Here is an 18,786-nt window from a genome sequence, read left to right as displayed (position 1 = left end):
AATAGCATGTTTTTTAGTGTATACCACTACTCTATTTCTATACTCCCATCCAAGAATGGAATATTAGAAGAGTCCCTGGATGTGTAAGTTTTGAAGTACTTGTAGAGACATATTTCACTGGTGTTAACTGACCCTGCATGAAAATAATATGAGACCAACACTAGCTAGTTTCATGTTAAGCCTACTGGCATGAAGTTGCTTCATTAAGGTTGAAAAGAGCAAATGTTTCTCATCTAATTAACCAGAAATGTATTTGTGATAACTATTTAGTACTTTAATCAAAACTTATATTACCAGGGGATTTTTTGCATATAATACTGTATTTGTATGTTAAAGGTACAGGATGATGATTAAAATAATACTTCTTTTAAAGCCACAAACACCCCCCCTTCCAAACACACATACACATTGACTTAGGCACATTTGACTTATTATTCTTTGACTTGAAACACTTCCTAGGTACCCCATTACTTTGAAAATGAAGTTTAAATTTTTTCACATTATTTTATAAGTACAAACAACTTTTTATTGCAACATGAAGTTATTCTTAAAGTCAGTTCAAATACATATTTTCAAATATTAATAATTTCTTAATTTAATTTTTATTTTTCCCATTACCATTTAGTCCCCTCATACCCACCTCCCCCCCAGCAACCACCACACTGTTGTCCATGTCCATGAGTCCTTTGTCCTTTTTGCTCAATCCCTCCATCCCCTCACCGCCCCCCATTCACTAGCTGTCATGTGCTTTCCATCTGTTGCGCGTGGGTCACCAGCCAGCAGTGACCACGGAATGCTGTGGATGGCTCGACGATAAACACGCGAGAAATAACAACATGCACAGAGACAAACTAGTTTCTGTGGGGAAGTAGGGACGAAATGGCCACCCCCCCTAGTGGGGGAGCGCGCTGATTTACCGTCCATACCTGCTTTTATTAGGCTCATTTTGCATAATAATTCAGGTAAAGTACAGTACTCATTAGGGGAAGTAAGGAACTATAGAAAACAAAGAACTCTACCGGTCTATTGAGTTGGGGGTCAAAGAGCTGTAAGACTGAGGAACAAAATAACTTCCTCCTAAGACCCTTCTCATTCAACTGAGAGCATTCTAAACAAAGAAGGTTTCACAGTAATTTACATGTTCTTTCTTAGGCCAGATCACCCAGGGAATCCGCACTTCTCAGTACCGAGCTGCACCACCCTGTCATTGTTTCAGGCTTAGGTGGAGCAAGGGAACTATGGCAACCAAGAGATAAGGAGATTTTCTTCCAGACGCTGAGAACTCAGGCTATGTCAAAGCCGAGGAAAGAGGGTCCATCACCCCCTTTTGCTGCAGCCCCCCAAGTCCTTCTTTTGGGGAGCCTCCCAAAGTGATCGTGCCTGGCTTAGGTCGTTCCCCCCGTGGGGAATCTTACCCGTCTTTGGCTAACCGACCAAGCTTTTTGGGGGTTCAGTCATGAATAAAGCAGCAGAAGCAGCATTCCTGCCAGGAAGATAAGCTTTTGTCTCCTTGCTGGCTTACGGTTCCAAGGGCGTTCCCTTAGCCTTAGCTAGGCGGGGGTTTCAGCCTCTGATACCAGTCAGGGCAGTTCCCAACATCCATCTATGAGTCTATCTCTGTTTTCCTTATTAGTTCAGTTTGTTCATTAGATTTCACGTATGAAGAAATCATATGGTATTTGTCTTTCTCTCGCCGGCTTATTTCACTTAGCATAATGTTCTCCAGGTCCATCCATGCTGTGGCAAAGGGTAAAAATTTTTCTTCTTTTTTATGGTCAAGTAGTATTCCATTGTATAAATGTCCCACAGTTGTTTTTTTGCCCTGCCTGGTGTGGCTCAGTGGATTGAGTGCCAGCCTGTGAACTGAAAGAACTCTTGTATTCCTGGCTGGTACCTTCTAGGAGATGGTGTTCGCAAGAGAAGTTTGTGGAAGGTAATCCTGTGGGAGTTCTCAGCCATGAAACTTCACAAGAATTCAAAGTACAGAGTAAACAATGCTTGTGATTTCTCATATTCTTAATACATAAAATGACCTGATCTGTACTCTCCAACCTCATCTCCTATCAGGTGTCCAGATACCTTTAAGTCCGACTGCACCAGACAACTAAGTGCCCTTGGAACATGCCCTGCTGTTTTATAGTACTATAATCTTTCATGCCCTATTTCCTTGATCTTGGACACCTGTCCCCCACCTCATCCGTTTGAAGACCTATTTTCTTCAAAACCCAGATGAAGTGTTTTTCCTTCCATGAAGCTTTCCCTGATCACCTTAAGTAGATTTAATGTTTCAAATGTTCTGAACAATTAAGTGTATAAATGAGTACATGAATATAAAATACCTACAGGTAACATGTATAAATTAGATCATTAGGCACTGAACATGGTACGTAGATGTACAAAGTATTTATATATTTCTAGTTTGATAAACATGTTTTCCTTTTAGTCTGGAGAAAAATGGAGGACCATCCATAATTCCTGTCTTTAAAAAAGGTAATTGATTTTTCTTTTATCTCTGAGATACATTCTAGCCCTGACACTCTGTTTTCTGTTTATAAAAATTCAAAATGTAGAGACTACCAGACGTTTACCTGTGAACTTTGGCTTTTGTAATTCTGTATAACTAAAGTGTCTTCCCATTTACAAACCAGTGTTAAATATTTCTTTTAAGGCCTTTCGTACTAACATCACTTGACAGAAATTCATCTCTTTCTTTGCTTTTTCTCACAAGCCACGCACAGTAATAAGTCATTACTGAAAAACATGTAAGTATGACTTAAATTATGACCTTGCTATTGTTTTGTTCCATGTACAACTTGTCTAATGAATTCTTAGGGAAGAGACCACATTTTTTTCCATTGATACTCTGTACGGTTTTCTACATAGTTGGCAGATGACGGCTGAGCAGTCTAGGCCTGCAAGATCAAAGTCCAGATCTTATACTGTTACCCATCAATGCCTATCAGACATATGATAGGAAAAACAAATTACTCACTGATTTCACATACATGCTTAGTGCTTGTTCACAGGTGTTTAATGTAGGACCAAATTCAGTCTTATTTGGCATATTGTCCTCAAGCCAAAAGCAAGCATGGAATCATTCAGAAGTCAGTTTGCTTTAGTTACAACTGGAAAGAGAGAAATTAGGGAGAGAGAACAAAAGAAGAAAAAAATTTCATTTTTCAGGGAGTATTTGAGGGAAGTTACATATGTATACATGGGAGGCTCTATTTCTGAATGTCCTGGGCATAAGAATGTCTATTTTTGTGTACAGCTTCTTTAGTTAGTCTTATTCTTCCTTCACTTTAATACTGATTTCTAAATAACAATCTGTACCAGTCTTGGTCTGAAGAAGTTTTCACAGGTTTGTGGAAGTAAGACAAAATAAAGACAAGGTAGCAAGTTTCTGCTAAAGTCTGTTACTTTGAAATAATGCCTTTCATACTTTTTTGGTGTTAAAATATCTTCTTTTACAAAATAATAATTAAAGTAATGAGCATTTTTTTCTTTTATAAAGTGCCAAATTGGCACAATAAAAAGTTGGCAACCATATGTTTTGTCCCCAAAGATTTCTGCACTCTGACATCTAAGAGTCTGGAAGCTACTGATCAATTCTCTTAGTATGCTTTACTGATGTAAAGAAAACAGAACTACGTGGAACTAAAGGTAGTAAGACTATACCTGGGTTCTTAGGCTTAAGAAAGAGACATTTAATTGTGGCTCTCTAATTTTTAGGGAAACAGCACAGAAGAAAATTAAAACCTAAAATTCAACCAAGAGACTCTTTGACTTTATTGCCTCCTGTAACTAACTTCATGGGACTATTCAAAGCAGCAAAAAAGACCACTGTTTCTCACAATATTTTTTCCTTTTCATCTGCAATTTCATCAGATATCATAAAAGTATCAAGACCAAGAATAGTATTTTTGAACGAACTTGGAAAACATGTACAGAAAGATGATTTGGAACCTACAGAAGGCTAATAAAAGCATTTTAGCATGAAAGGATTCCTGAGAAATCTTTTTAATTTTTAATTGTGGTAAAATACATATTACATAATTAAGTAATCTTTTTTTAATGGAAGTTCTTGATATTGATATTTAAGATTTAAGATACAGATTTCCCTTATTATTTAAGATACAGATTTCCCTTAGCATGTCTACTGGAATTAAACTCAGGCAGAGTTATAGTTTCAAAAAATAGGTATAATTTTCTGAAATAGAATGCCTGAAGTTAAAACTATTAAAATATAGGAACTGACACAAGTGGCATACTTAGTATTTGTATAAAGTGTTATAAATGGTTTTTAATTGGTATGCTGTGCTAAAGAGGCCTGATTCAAAGTAGCCCACATTAACACTCACTGAAATACCTTAAGATATTTATTTAATGATAAATTCCACAAATTCATGAGGCTTCTAAATGTATACTTTTAAGACATTTTATTTTTTAAAAAATCTGAACTCATTGACCATCATGTACCAAAGTATGGCTAAAAATGTGGCAAACAGCACTGACCACTCTCCATACTTATTGAGAACCTCTGGTTTACAGCTGGAAAGGGTGATATTCTCTGTGCTTAGAATTACATGGTGTCTCTGCCCAGAGAGAACTGTTTGCAGCAGGTAGTAGTTTTGTTGTATGTCTGCTTCTCCCATTTTACAGCAGCACATAGATGTGACACGAAAGCAAGTTGGGCTTCACTGTATCCTTTAAAGGCCCCTTTTTCTCTATCCACTTTGCTCAGTGTCTTCATATGTCTTCCTGGGCTGCACTGAACATATCTATTAATGAACAGTTATTTTCCCCAACATGCCTTAACACAACAGTAATGATGGTGATGACAGCAGCTACATGTACTTAGACTTTTCCATGTGCCAGAGTCCAAAGCCTGTGCTCTTAACCACTGCACAATACGAGACCTCTTTAATCCTCAAATACAATTCTATTTTCTCTTACTTGCTTTGAGTCACAGCTTTCTGGTGGATGGACTAAAATACAGGAATTGTGGTGGGGGAATGGCTTAATTTATACTAGAAAGGGATAAATAATTCAAATGATAAGAAACTATGTCATTTATTTAGTACCATTAAAAATAAGAATATCAAAGGAAATATTAAGCCTATGTAGACTTTTTTAAAAGCCTTTATTTTAGATAGCAAACTTTAGCTTTGCAACTATCTTCAGGTGAGCTAAAACTGTATTTTAGGAGTATTTCCAGTATAAGGATCAGCATTTCTTTGTTTTCAACAACATAGACATTACCTGAGTACCTTGGCCTAGACAGACCATCGTATTACTTCCAATACTTATTGTATTTCTCTGTAAATTACTGTCAAATACAGCCCCTTCCTCCCTGTACAGATTATTTTTATTACGTTGCATTTTCCTTTTGTTTTTTAAAATTATGTGTAAAATAAGAAAGTCCTCTAAATAGAAACTTTTCAGCAACTGCTTGTTTCATACCTGACTATAAGCTAAATTTGGTACATATCCTTGCCAATATAGAGCATGATGTTTCTCCTTTTCCTTTCCATCTTTCTTTCTTCTCTCCTTCTTTCCTATGGCTAAGTACTGAAAGGGCTCAAGATATGAATGCTTCCAGAATTTGCTCATTTTCTTTATCTATAGTTTCTCTTACTTAATCATGAACCCAAATTTGACATGTATGCTAGTAAATTTAACCATTTATATTATAGATATCTCTATTTTATAATTGTGATAGTGGGGAGAAATTTTGGTCAATTTAAACAACTTAGTTTATAGATATCCCTATTTTATAATATGTGATAGTGGTAAGAATTTTTGGTCAATTTTCTTCCATAGTTTATATGCACTCTGATTCTAATAGCCACAGCAAAGGACTCCACTTCTTCTCTTTGAATTAAGATCCACATTATACAGAACACAAATTCAAATACAAAATGTGAATTCACTAATTGTTTCTTTTAAATATCTGTAAACCAATTCCATCAAACCTATACCTCAACATCAATAAATGCAAAGCTTTATAAATTGGCTGTTTCTGTAAGTTCCTTCATATAAATTATGTTTTCTATTTCCAGTATAAATTGGATGATCATAAAATAACACTCTATGATCACAATTCTAAAGAAAATAACTTAAGGAATTTCTCATAAGATAGTCACCTGAAGGCAGGATTAAAATGAGAAATCTTTTCATTATAGATTTGTATCCTTTTCTCCTATTTCTTAATAAAGCAAGTCACTGACTAGAAAGTTAGCTTGTCCTGTGTGGATGACATTCTAAAAATCTCTACTGGTAAATCCTCTCAAAGGACATTATACAGTCTGTGGCATTGTCCGTAGAGTCAAACCTACTTTAATCCAGGCAGAAAAAAGTGATAAACTATTATGATATCTGCAGTACAAAGTTTCAGATTCTGGGAAATTATCTGAAAACAAAACCAAACCCTTTTTATCTCATCTATTTGCGTCAATTAAATAACATAATGAATATACTAAAATAATGAATATAAATATATGTGATCAACTAAAACGTGTAATACACAATGAGAAATTACTTGCATGTCACATTTCTTATTCTTAAAATCCCAGATGGGTTTTAAGAAATGTATAGACATTCCATTTGCTCCAGAGAACATACCTATATAACATATTTTTAAAATTTTTTATAATTAATAACATACATTCTGTTAAATGTCACCTTTTGCCTTGATTTAGAATTCTACAACTTGACACAACTTTGACCTGGCTCCTTTTCCAACACTGTTCTCTCAATGGAAAAGTCAGGCTAATTTTCAACAGAGCCAAAGAAATAGCTTCTACTACTCTGATAGGAAAAAGGAGAAGACAATCTCGGGCTGTATGACATGGGGCCAGAATTTAGCAGAGTCACTGTATTTCTTCCTACAGGTTTGTTTTTTCTATCTGCCAATAGTAGTACATCCTCTCCCCCAGAAGATGTTTTATTTTGGTTTTTGATTTAAAAATTTATATTCTCTTGTAAGACAATAACATATTATTGCAGGCTCTCAGAAGAGCAGGTTAAGCATCAAATATAAGAGGAGTAACAAAAGAAAGTGTTCATCAACATATTATATATCTTCTACAATCTGATAAACAAAAAAAATTAAAACTGCTGAAATACTACCTTCAGGGATTTTTGAAAAGCAAAAATCAAATCTTCATTTTCAATGGTGGTACTTTTATGGCAGCTTCTCCAACTTCTTTCGATATATCTACTCCTAGAGGACATCTGCATGATAATCAGACCAATCACATTATTTCAAATATTTGCTTCCTGATCTGGCACTAGTCTGCAGACTATTTGCTTAGAATTCTTAACAAACAATATGTGTATCTAATTTATAGTTAGTTGTGTGTAGTGATAATTCTTGAATACGTGTAAGTACAACAGGACCTCAAACCAGAAGAATGGATGAAGAAAGGCCAGTTTCACTAATAAGAAATCTAAATTTGGAGATTTTTTAAACTACTTTGAGGTATATTTGACATGTAAAAAGTTATACATATTTAATATACACAACTCAGTGTGACTTTGGGGATTGAGATGTTTCGAAAGAAATAATTCTGTGGCTCTCAAATACTGTAGATAAATAAAAACAAAATGAAGTAGGAAGATTTTTAAAAAGTCTTATAATTCTCTACAATGCTAAAAAGGCAAAAACAATTTACCATATAGCTAAAGTCAAAACTACATCCACTCCTACTTTAGAAATTCCCTAGATTTCCACTGATTCTTCTCTGAGGTTTCAAAATCTAGCTTCTTTTCCACCTTCCTTTGTCAATATAGGCAGGAGAGGTCTTAGATCCCACCCTCTTCCTTTGTTCTTCCTTAATAAGTAATTTTGGCTACAGATTTCTGCTTTTTCACTATGTTGCAGAACCTGGAAAAAGCCATTGTCTCCAGCCTCTACACTGCCCAAAGAAGGCACCGCTGGATCAGATGATATATTCTACCAAAGACCAGGACATTGACATAGGGGTTTCTTCTGCCACTACTAACTAAACTCAGTTCAGTTACAATCAGCCATAAGAGTCTGTGGTTCATGTAGCTACAGTGATGGACTACAATGCTAAAAAGTTGTAAAACATCAGATGAACCAATGTTTAAAACAGAATTATGTTAGATTATGAAACATAATCATCCTTCACTATTTTTACTATTCTTGAATTAACTTAGACCAGAACTTGATAACAAACTGAATAACTGTGCTATTCTTTGGAACTTTGATTAGGGAGTAAACTAAGACTTCCAGAAAACACCTGCCTTTGGCCATTACTCAGCTGCACACAGAAGGGTATATTCACAGCCCAGTCTCACACCCAAATGCTTTTTGCACATATTTCTTGTTTCCCAGCAAACTAGCTGGTTCTGAGGTGGTCCTGACACTGCAAAAGTCAGGCTGCAGACAGGGTTTCCATTCTGGTTCCAAGTAAAAAAAATCACTTTATAATTCTCGCCTTATAATGTTTCTAACTTAAGATTTGTCAAATATTTTATAACTTGAAATTGCAGCAAACATATTCCTTTAAGGTATCTATTTCCTAGGTTCACGAAATAAATTAATGTCACTAGATTAATGTTACTAGAATGTCAGTGAAAACCTCAAATATAAAGGCAACATTGAGGCTTTGACTCTTTTTTAATTAATTAATTTTTATTGTTATTCGAGCAGTTTCCCCCACTCCAGCCCAACACCCCAGCCCTCTCTACCTCTCTCCCCTGTTTCCACCCCCACCTTGTTATTGTCCAAGTGTCCTTCATAATTGTTCCTGCAAACCCTTCACCCCAGGCTTTGACTTTTATAATTCAACTTGCATAAAGATATGAATTGTACTACATACTTCGGTTCATAACGGATGCCTTCTGTGTCGTATAAAATGCCCAAGCCAGCACGCAATCTTTCAATACCATTCCTATATAAGAATCATGGAAACAAAATAGCCCAAAATTTAAAAGAAGAAGACTTACATGATGAAATGGCAATATTTACATAATTATGAGGGAAGCACATATACCTTGTGGCTTACCATGCAATCATAACACCATTGTCAGTGCACAGTCTGGGAGGAGGACACAGTAAAGTGCACTGTGTTGCATTTGTTACAATTTCCAGAGCTTTTCGGATATATAAGTTACTTGCAACTCCTCCAGATACAACCTGAAGTAATTGAGAAGACCAAAATTAACAACAATTACATATGGATATGAGCCAAGCTGTTAGCTATATTATACAATAAAAAGATCACATTTTGATAGATGGATAATGAGCAATTGATATATCTCTACAATAAAAATTTGGAGTATAAAAAAAACCACCAAAAATTATCAGCCTATAATCACTACTACCACTTTTTGTATATTTTCTTCTAACCTTTTTCTAATTATAATCATAGTACAATACTTTAGACCCTGAAGTTTTTACTTACAAGTATGTTTCCTTTTTATTACATAATCCTTAAAACACTGTCATTTTTGATATTCCATTTTATGAATATACCATCATTTAAATATTGTCTCACTTTATAATTTTTCAAAACAATTAAGTTTAAGATACAGTTAAATAAGAAGTTTATTTAAAGACTTTAAACACATTAAAAGAATTTCACCAAAGGAAAATAATTTTTAAGGAAATTAACCTATTTTTCTAAAAATAATGAAACCAGTTACTGCATTTTATTTCTTATTGTAAACCATCTTTTTAAATTTAGTGAGAAGATGTAGCTTGACACAGGCTATACATATCCCATAAAGCTGCCACACTTGTACAAGAAATGGATGTTAGCTTTATTCTGCATATTTCATATTGTCGGGTCTAGTGTATGGCATTAAAGACCTTTTCATCCAATGCACAGGGTCAATTAAGCTCTTGGAAGAAAAGTATCTTAAAGTGAAGTGTTACTATTCCATAATGAGATGAGAAAACTTACCAATACTGCATTACTTTCAGATAAAAAGTTTTTCTGCTTGCAAAATAGAATAGCACGGTGTGTTCTTTTTGCAATGTGGCAAGCTGTTGTGTACTGCACTGCAGCAGCAATGTCAGCTGCTGAAGACAGAAGTTGCCCCTTCTCAATACCTGCAGAACGAACAGGCATTTTTAGGCAAAACCCAGGATTATTTATCTGTCCAACTTTACTAATTATAAATGTACCTTCCTCTTTTTCCTTTTGCGTTATTGTCTTATCTACAACATGTTGAAGTCCAGAAAAAGAAAAATCACAATTTTTAGCACGTTGCATGGGAGGTTTGAAATCAAAATGCAGTTTATTTCCTTGTTTAGCCAAATGTTCTATAGCCTTTCCCCCACTCATGGTGGAGCATTCTGGATGTTTTATTAAAGAAAGTCTTCTTGCTACCTATCAAAAACAAACAAAAATTTTTGTAATGAGTTATAAAATTGCACATATTGAAACGAAGATGCAAAGGAAATGAAAAACACACAAAACCCTGGATGGATAAGACATACTCTACTTTTACTTCTGACAATTGGATCAATAATGGCTGATCACTGTCTCCTTATCTACTTTTGCTCTTCTACTGGGTATGGAAAATAGATTTGAAATTAGCAATGACCCCTTAATGCTGAACTTCAAAAGTGAGATGAGCTTTCACATCTCATTTATTCCAATCATTTCAACTGTTGGCAGCAGGATTTCTTTGTATGGCATTAGGCTCTGCAGGATTCTAAAGCAAAGGAAAAAGAAACCTGCTTGGTGATCGTGTCAGCAATTGTGATGTTTAACCTTAAAATTTTGTGTATCTTTAATATTCTTATGTTATCTTGGCTCACATTTCACATTTTATAGTACTTTACACTTCACAAAAATGCTTTTTGCACATACATTATCCTAGCTGATTAAAAACCTAACTGTATTTGCAAACTCTTTGAGCCCTTATATGTTGACGTAAATCTCTTACCATTTTATTTGGAACAGCTATTAAAGAATCTTTTGTAAACTAGATACTACTTTTTCTTGTCTTACTGCACATACATTTTTCAGTCTAATATAATATCATTCAGAAATATTTAGGTGAATGGTACTAATGCAGCTATTACTATTTAACTGACACTGACACCTTAAAAAAGAACAGAGAAATTAATTCTTAATTACCTTGTCAAGCATGTCACCCGGCGCTATGTCCAAAGACTTTCCAAGAAGCAGAAAATCTGAAACTCCTCTAACTAACGCCAACAGACAATGGCCTCCAGAAATCAAAAGAACTAAAAAAGGAAATTCTACTTTATTTGTCAACCTAATAGTAAGTGCATGAGCTTCCATATGATGAATGGGAATAAAGGGCTTTTTTAATTGATCAACCAGCTGTAAGCTAAATGATAAGCCCACTCCCAAGCTTAAAGCAAGTCCTGGTTTTATGGTAGTTGCAATTGCTGAGAGTTCACTTGGACTGATTTTACTGACAGAGAGAGCTTCTTGTACTATTCGTTGAATGTTTTCTCTGTGAAGCTGTTGAGCTACTGGAGGAATAATTCCACCTGTTCTGAAAGAGATTATTAAAAAGCTTTTTATAATTTTAAGATGGTAAAATAGGAAGAAAAATTATATATTATAGCTGAAGATATGTTTTTAATCATTACATAGCTAAAAATGTTAGTTAAGTCAAGTATTTTCAAATGTGTCATAATGAATGCAGCACACTATAAGAACTCAGGATGTAGTACTAGATTAAGGGTATAATGTTTATTTAAAATTGTGCACAAAAAACGCCTACAGATTTGTTTCTTGATGAAAGCAATTACCAAAATAATCTTGAGAGGCATTTTAAGGAAGAAATTTGAACACAGAAAGGACAGGATAAAATTGGATTTTAGGAAAATTAATGTCTCTGCAGTAGTAAGACTTTTAAAGACTTAAAATTATTGCAAAAGTGTAAGGTGATTACATCTTAATCTGGTGATTGTGAGAATGAAAAGAAAGGGAGAGGGAGCCTGGAAAACTGTAATAATTAATTGGATATAAGAGGAAAAGAAATGAAGGCATCAAAGATGATTCAGATGCTGAGCTGGAATGACTGGGAGTAAAGAAATACTAACAGAAACATGAAGAGTTTTGTAAAGAAAGATAAATTTATTTTTAAACACTCTGCACTGAAGTCACAGCAGGACAGTAGAACAGCTTGCAATTCTGAAATAAAGTTTGTGCTCAGAGTTGGTAATTTTGGTTTTTAGTCCATGTAGGACAGACAGTGGATAATCACTCCAAATGTCAAGAATAAACAATTAGGAAGTAAAGTCGCCAGCAAAAAAACTGCCAGCATGTGACAGAAAAGCAGAGCAATAAAATATAGGGTCTGTGACATGTACCTCAACTCTTGAAAAAAACTTCAAGCATTTGATATTGAAGATCTGCTAGTTCTCTACACAGAAGTTAAAATCCTCAGTAGGAGCATACAATAAACTATACAACTATGTATTTGTATACAAATATACAACTATATTTTCTTAATATATTTACTTAATATAGTTGTCCCTTGAACAATGCAGGGGTTAGAGGTGCCAGCCTCCATGCAGTCAAAAATCTATGCATAACTTTGATTCCCCCAAAACTTTACTACTAATATCTTACTACTGGCAGCCTTACTAATAACATGAACAGTTAATTAACACATATTTTGTATATGTATTAAATACTTAAAGTAAGCTAGTGAGAAGAAAGTGTTATTAAAAAATAATAAAACTATATTTGTAGTACTGTACAGTATTTGATACCATGAGTTTATGTCTGTTTACAAGACATCAATCATCTATCACCACCTACATCAGTAGTCTTATATGATACAAAACATTGCAGATTTATATATATTACTAAAACTAGACATCAAAAATGAAAATATACTATGAAAAAATTTCATTTATAGAGTACAATGATTTATGCACTGATAACAAAGCAGCAGCAATGTGATTGCTTTATGGTAGTCTAATATAATCGACATAATTGCATCACAGTAGCCTAGCCTATACAATAATGAATGGTTAAAATTTTTTATGGCATGTAGTACTATAACCATATTCATAATACAGTCCTCTCCATAGGGTACATGTGTAACGAGGCTTTAAGGTCCTAATGATCCACCCTCCACACACACCCCACCCTGGGTTAGAGGCTGAATTACAGATGTTGTGTTTGGAGGCAGAAAGTCCATTTTGATGCCTTTAGCATTCAACTCACAGCTTTCTGGGTGGTCAGGGACATTGTCTAATATCAAAAGAACTTTAAGAGACAGCCCCTTACTGGCAGTGTACTTCCTGACTTCAGGGACAAAGCATGGATGGAACCAATCCAGAAAAAGGGTCCTCATTATCCAGGCCTTCTTGTTGTCATATTACCAAAAGACTGGCAGCTAGTAGTTATCTTTTCCCTTCTAGGCTTAGGTATTAGCAGCTTTATAGGTAAGGTTAGTCCTGGTCATAAGTCCAACTGTATTTGCACAAAACAGTATAGAGTTAAGCCTATCCCCTTCTGCTTTAAATCCTGGTGCTCACTTCTCTTCCTTACTAATAAATATCCTTTGTGGCATTTTGTTTTTCCAGAATAGGGTACTTCTGTGTGCATTAAAAACCTGTTCAGGTAGATATACTTTCTCCTTAATGATTTTCTTAACATCTGGGAACTCATCTACTACCTCTTGGTCAACAGAAACTGCTTCACCTGCCATCCTAACATTTTTTAAGCCAAAACTTTTTCTAAAATTATCAAATCATCCAATGCTGGCATTAAATTCTTCAGCTTTAGATCCTTCACCTTCATTTTACTTTGTCATGTAATGACTTCACTTTTTCTATAGGTATGCCTTTCTTATAGCAATCCTGCACCCACATAAAAGCTGTACTTTTAATATGAGATAAAAAGGTACTTCCTAAGAAGTGCAAAATATTTACAACTGCTGACATAGTGGCAGCAACAGCCTCATGATTTATTTTTTTAGCAATGGCCCTTACATTGGATTCATTTACCTTAAAATGGCAGGCATATCTAGATATATATCAAGCAATCCAACTTTTTCCTGTAATGTCATAACTCTTCTCTGCTTGAAGCACTTCCAGCATCACTAGTGGCACTTCATGTGGGTCCCATGGTTATTCAAGGTTTATGGTACTGCACAAAACACAATGAAAACTACACAAAAATCCCCAGTAGATCACTTTCTGCTGTGATGCCCAATTTACCGGAGAGATGAACTGCTTATGTAGAGGTATTACAGACAAACGGCACTTCAAGCAGATACAACAGGTGAGCTTACTGCACTAGCAACAGGTGGTGGCTACAAAACTATTACAGTACTGCAGTATGTACTCCAGTTAATTTTATGCAGTTATGATTTAATATTTCATCTTTGTTGGTTTACATTTCTCCTAACTGCAAATGGCGCTGTGTATGGTCTAGAAATATATTAATAAGTTTTGATAAATTTTAAGTTTTTATAATAGATTTGTATATATTTTATGGTAGTAAATGATGGACTAGTATCTACATATATTTTATACATTCATGACATACGTTTCTCTTGTTTGTTCAAGATTTCTAAGTTATGTGGTACATTTGCAAGTTTTTTTCAAATTGTCACAAATATCCAAAAATATTTTCCAACATATTTACTAAAAAAAATCTTTGCATAAATGGACCTGCGCAGTTCAAACCCGTGTTGTTCAAGGGTCAACTGTATAACATATCTTAGAGATCAGGTTAAGCTTCTTGAAGGCAAGGACTTTCTAGTACTTCACTATGCCTTACTAACACCTGCTAGTCCCTATCACATATTATGTAACCATTCGAGGCCTATTCTGCCTCTTCACCTATATTCTTTCTAATTATAATATTCTATATTATTTCTATTATATTTCCCACAGTCCTATATGGTAGGCATCCTTCCCACTTTATGGATGTAAAACAGAATCAGAGAGGATGAAGCACTTGCCTAAAGGCAGACAATACCAAATGCCTAATTCATAATTAAAATACAGTTTTGTGATATGAAAATACCAACCTTTTTCACTATTCATCCATTTTAAATTGAGGGCTTCAAGGCATTTTTAATTTGTACAGTGCTTCAACATATTTTGAATTAGCTAATTTTAAAAATCTGGAGATATTACAGTAACATTCTGAATTTCCATTTTTTCTTGAAAATTCTGATGACCAAATAATATAGGGTCTATATACCTGCATGACAATAATTGGCTGGATCTAAGTACTGACTTCCCTCCAGGTATTTTCCACTTTGTATCCAGCCCACTTATTTCTGTAACTTGCCTGCTGGTGCTCTGGAAACATCTTAGTTTATAAAACTTGCACCATTCTGTGCTTCAACACAATAATATTCTTACAGTACCAACATGAGTTATGTATATAAATGTGAATAGGATTTTTTGTTTTCAGTGATTAACACAGACTAGAAGTCAGGCTTTCCTAAGACTGCAGTTGACAACATGATACATACAGGTGAACAAAAGAGGAAGGGCATTACTGAGGGGAAGTCATGGATAAATACTGGAGCTGGGAATGAGCTTAGTTTCTTTTTGTCAACAGGATTAGTTAAGGTTTGAACTTTATTGTCGAGAGCCTTAAAAGCCAGGGCTGAGAGGGTTTAAAAAGTTATTAGGAGCTTTTGTACAAAAGGAGAAATTAGCTCCTAAAATTCAACTTTTATATATGATAAATACAAAAGAATTATTTTACTTTTTCCCAAAAAAGTGAATACCACCAAGATAATGTCTACTTACTTCAAATGAACTTCAGTTTGGGAATGTATTGCTTCTCCCCAAACATTTCCAGTTTCATCCACCACAGCAGCTGCTGTATCATCACAACTGGTTTCAATTCCCAATACTAGTTTATGAAGAAATACTTTTCCAGGATGAAAATTAAAACTTCTTAAATATTCATAAATTTTCCTTTTTGATGGTTTAAAGAAAACTCCTGCTGTCTTATTCAATATTAGCATACTTACTCTATAGATAATTCCTGGAAAAGAATTAAAGAAACAAACTAAATATTATTTGGAAATGATATGGGCCACTAGCACATTTAGTTAAGCAAAATTTTGAAAGCTTGGTTTATATGTCAATTTAGAGTTTTATAAAATTATAGGAAAGTTTTGTAAAAGTCAGCAAAAGTCTTTAAAGGTTGTAACAACTTGTTATATAATTATATAATTTATATAAAGAACAGTATGAATGAATACAATGGTCTTCAAGAGGGAAAACAGGAAAGTGAGATATAAATTTTTTACATTCCTATTATTTTCATGCTCTTCTTACGAAACAACTCATTATTCTTTATTAAAAAGCTAATATTACAGTACAATAGATGATGGAATAGTCCTTTGGAAAGTGCTATTTATTTTTTGACAGCTAAAATGATAGCAAAATGGAACAGCAAAAATAAATGCATTCCATTTCCAGGAAACATTCTTCAAAATAAAATTTAATCATTTCACTGGAAAACAGAGTACACACAAAACACACTCAAAATAAGGTTTAGTGGTCTAGTTTAGAAACAAGTGTTCTCATACAGCTCATCTTAAATGAACCACATGTCGACTAAAACGACTGCAACTTCCTACCTATTTTATCCATTAATTACAAGTTTTCTAATTAAATCTACCTTTTTGCCACAACTTTATCACAACAAAGATCTTCTCAAATCCTATTTTTTCCAAAGTAATAGCAGTCCATCATTAAAGGCCCCCGGTACTTCCACACTGCCAAGTATCTAGTTTCATGCTCCCAAATCACTTGTTCTAAAACTCTCTAGGTGTTTACTAAGTGGGCTTTTTCCCTACAGCACTACTGACAGCATGGAAAAAAGAGGGAATGAATATTGAAACCTTTATTGTTCCACTGGGGCAGAGGGCATCCAGGGGCTGGATATGATCGACCACAGAGAACAGCTAGGGGAGTGCTGCTCAGGCAGACACACCCTGAGAAACTGGATGTGCAATCCCTAAATCCAGGTAGGGCACCTCGTGCCAAGTAAAGTACTTCTCTTCTGGGTCAAGAAGGCTCCCATGTGAACCCAGAGATTTGGCCAGCGATATCTGCTGTAAGAAGGCGAGGGACTAGGTCTCGAACCGCTTTCCCAAGCGGGGGAAAAGCCGGCGGGGGGGCGGGGTGAGCTTTCACCCACCTGTCTGGTGAACAACAGTAGCTAGTTCTCCTCTCGTTCCGTGCAACGACGGGTGGAGAGCCCTTTCTCAGGCGTTAGAAAGCTCGACCTTGGCGCTCCGGAAGTGATGTCATCAGTACGGTGTCGCGTCCTGTAGTCAGGCCAGCTGTGATTAGCCTAGAGGACGTCACTCTTAACTCAGCGTCAATATAAGCGTAAAGCTGGTCTTTGCTGAAGTCACTGTGCCTGAGCTCCTGCATTTTCTCCCGGGCTTCTAGGTAGCAAGACTTCTCTGTAAGGTCAGAGGCCTAGTGAGTGATCTACCGGAGGCTGAACACGGATTGGTCTAACAGCATACCGTTAAGTTCTGAACACTGTGCTGCATTAGAAGAAAAAAAAATTATTTGGCTGGAATTCGGACGCCCCTATGAGAAAATGATTGGTAGATTGTTCATCATTCTATCTTGGAGGAACGCTCACCAAACTGAACGGTGTGGCTTGAAATATCTAATATTTTAAGAGAGAGTGGAAACTCGAGGCTGCCGCAAGGACTTGTACGGGGTTCCTAGACAACCGACGCGTTTCCGGTCGGAAAGTAGTAAACCGTTACTCCCACTTCATTTGAAGTAAAAGATGTGGGGCTGGTTCGTTTTTGTGATGAAGAATAAGGGGAATTGTGGTGAATATTTACTTACAAAAAAATTAATATCCTATCTCCGCATTACATTATATGGTCTTTGCCTACTGTGTACGCAACTTCAGCATAGTATGTCTTCATATTCTTGCACCTTTCATTTTTTTTTTGCTTTGATTGGTATGTAAGCTTATTACATTTGTTTGAATAGATTTATCCCGAGGCTTTCTTCTTCCCTGCTAAGCTTTAAGGTTTTACTAAGCAAGGACCTTATAAACCCAAGGTTGATACAGCTGGTACATATACTTGTGCCTTGCAGTGTGTAGTTCTTGGTTAAAAAAAAAAAAAAAGATGAATAAATCACAATCGGGAAGTCACAGATGTAGTCTAGTGGTAGATACAGATATGTAAATTACCAATTACCAGGATGTTTGGAAAGTTATAACTCATGTTTTCCAATATTTTCATTTATCTGTGGCAATAATAACCACAATTAACAATAAAGTGTCACTATGTGCCAGACACTGTTGTGGATTAATTTATTTAACCCTCCGATGAGGTAGTTACTGTCTTCATTTTACACAAGGCAACTGGTTCATAGAATTTGGGTGATGTTCAGGTCATACAGTTAGTAAATGCAGAGCTAGGATTAGAAGTCAGGCCATCTGCCTCTGGAGTCTGTTTTCGTAATTGGTAGAAGATAAAGTAACTCCTATTTTCCCTATGCTGTATTGTTGACCCAAAGAGGAAAAAAAAAATTAAGACCTAAAGGTTAAAAAGTTAGTCATCCTATCTGATTGGGTATAATAAGCCAGAAGCTGTTTTCTATTATGCACTGGAATCTAGCCTGAACACAGAATCTTTCACATCTGGCACTGTTTTTCTTACAATTTGAATTATGTTGAGCAGGTGTGGCCTAATGCTCGCCTGTGTTGTCAAGAGTTATCCTTGCTGTGTGTGCTAATCTCATTGGTAGATTCCTCTTCTGGGCACCTTTGGCTGATGTTGAGTCTGAGTGTT

At 35.4% G+C, this 18,786-nt stretch overlaps 2 protein-coding genes across 8 annotated transcripts in view; one reads left to right on the top strand and one right to left on the bottom strand.

Moving 5' to 3' along the window:
- The window catches only part of ANKAR (ankyrin and armadillo repeat containing), a 60,890-nt gene extending 56,910 nt beyond the window's left edge, over positions 1-3,980 (top strand). Inside the window, exons 21-22 of the mRNA XM_045831928.1 lie at positions 2,444-2,490; positions 3,733-3,980. Of these exons, the coding sequence (XP_045687884.1) occupies positions 2,444-2,490; positions 3,733-3,980 (295 nt within the window). The remainder of the gene's footprint in view (positions 1-2,443; positions 2,491-3,732) is intronic.
- On the bottom strand, positions 1,757-17,991 carry OSGEPL1 (O-sialoglycoprotein endopeptidase like 1). 7 transcript variants are annotated; one of them, XM_045831962.1, is made up of 10 exons: positions 17,154-17,984; positions 15,976-15,989; positions 13,982-14,123; positions 11,121-11,508; positions 10,160-10,364; positions 9,936-10,084; positions 9,036-9,166; positions 8,850-8,921; positions 7,132-7,236; positions 1,757-3,125 (listed from the first exon to the last, which is right to left on the bottom strand). In XM_045831962.1, exons 3-9 carry the CDS (start codon positions 14,041-14,043, stop codon positions 7,158-7,160), a joined length of 1,086 nt encoding a protein of 361 aa, XP_045687918.1. In that variant the 5' UTR covers positions 14,044-14,123; positions 15,976-15,989; positions 17,154-17,984; the 3' UTR covers positions 1,757-3,125; positions 7,132-7,157. The 7 variants fall into 7 exon arrangements, with proteins under 7 accessions (XP_045687918.1, XP_045687908.1, XP_045687950.1 ...); XM_045831952.1 differs by lacking the exon at positions 13,982-14,123 and having other exon boundaries at positions 15,749-15,989; positions 17,154-17,990; XM_045831994.1 differs by lacking the exon at positions 13,982-14,123.
- Between the last annotated feature and the right edge of the window lie 795 nt (positions 17,992-18,786).

Source organism: Phyllostomus hastatus, unplaced genomic scaffold (genome assembly GCF_019186645.2).
Source record: "Phyllostomus hastatus isolate PE091 unplaced genomic scaffold, TTU_PhHast_1.1 phas_contig_1, whole genome shotgun sequence".
Lineage (NCBI taxonomy): Eukaryota > Metazoa > Chordata > Mammalia > Chiroptera > Phyllostomidae > Phyllostomus > Phyllostomus hastatus.
The sequence above is the reverse complement of the archived record's forward strand: the minus strand, read 5'-3'. Positions and strand labels throughout refer to the sequence as shown.

What these genes read in the sequence shown, in the direction of transcription:
- OSGEPL1 (XM_045831943.1), bottom strand. Translation starts at nt 15,969, where the DNA reads ATGCTAATATTGAATAAGACAGCAGGAGTTTTCTTTAAACCATCAAAA. An exon ending in CGGGTGACATGCTTGACAAG is followed by an intron (nt 10,365 to 11,120) that starts GTAATTAAGAAT and finishes TGTTTTTGATAG; the next exon opens with GTAGCAAGAAGACTTTCTTT. An exon ending in GGCATCCGTTATGAACCGAA is followed by an intron (nt 7,237 to 8,849) that starts GTATGTAGTACA and finishes ATTATCATGCAG; the next exon opens with ATGTCCTCTAGGAGTAGATA.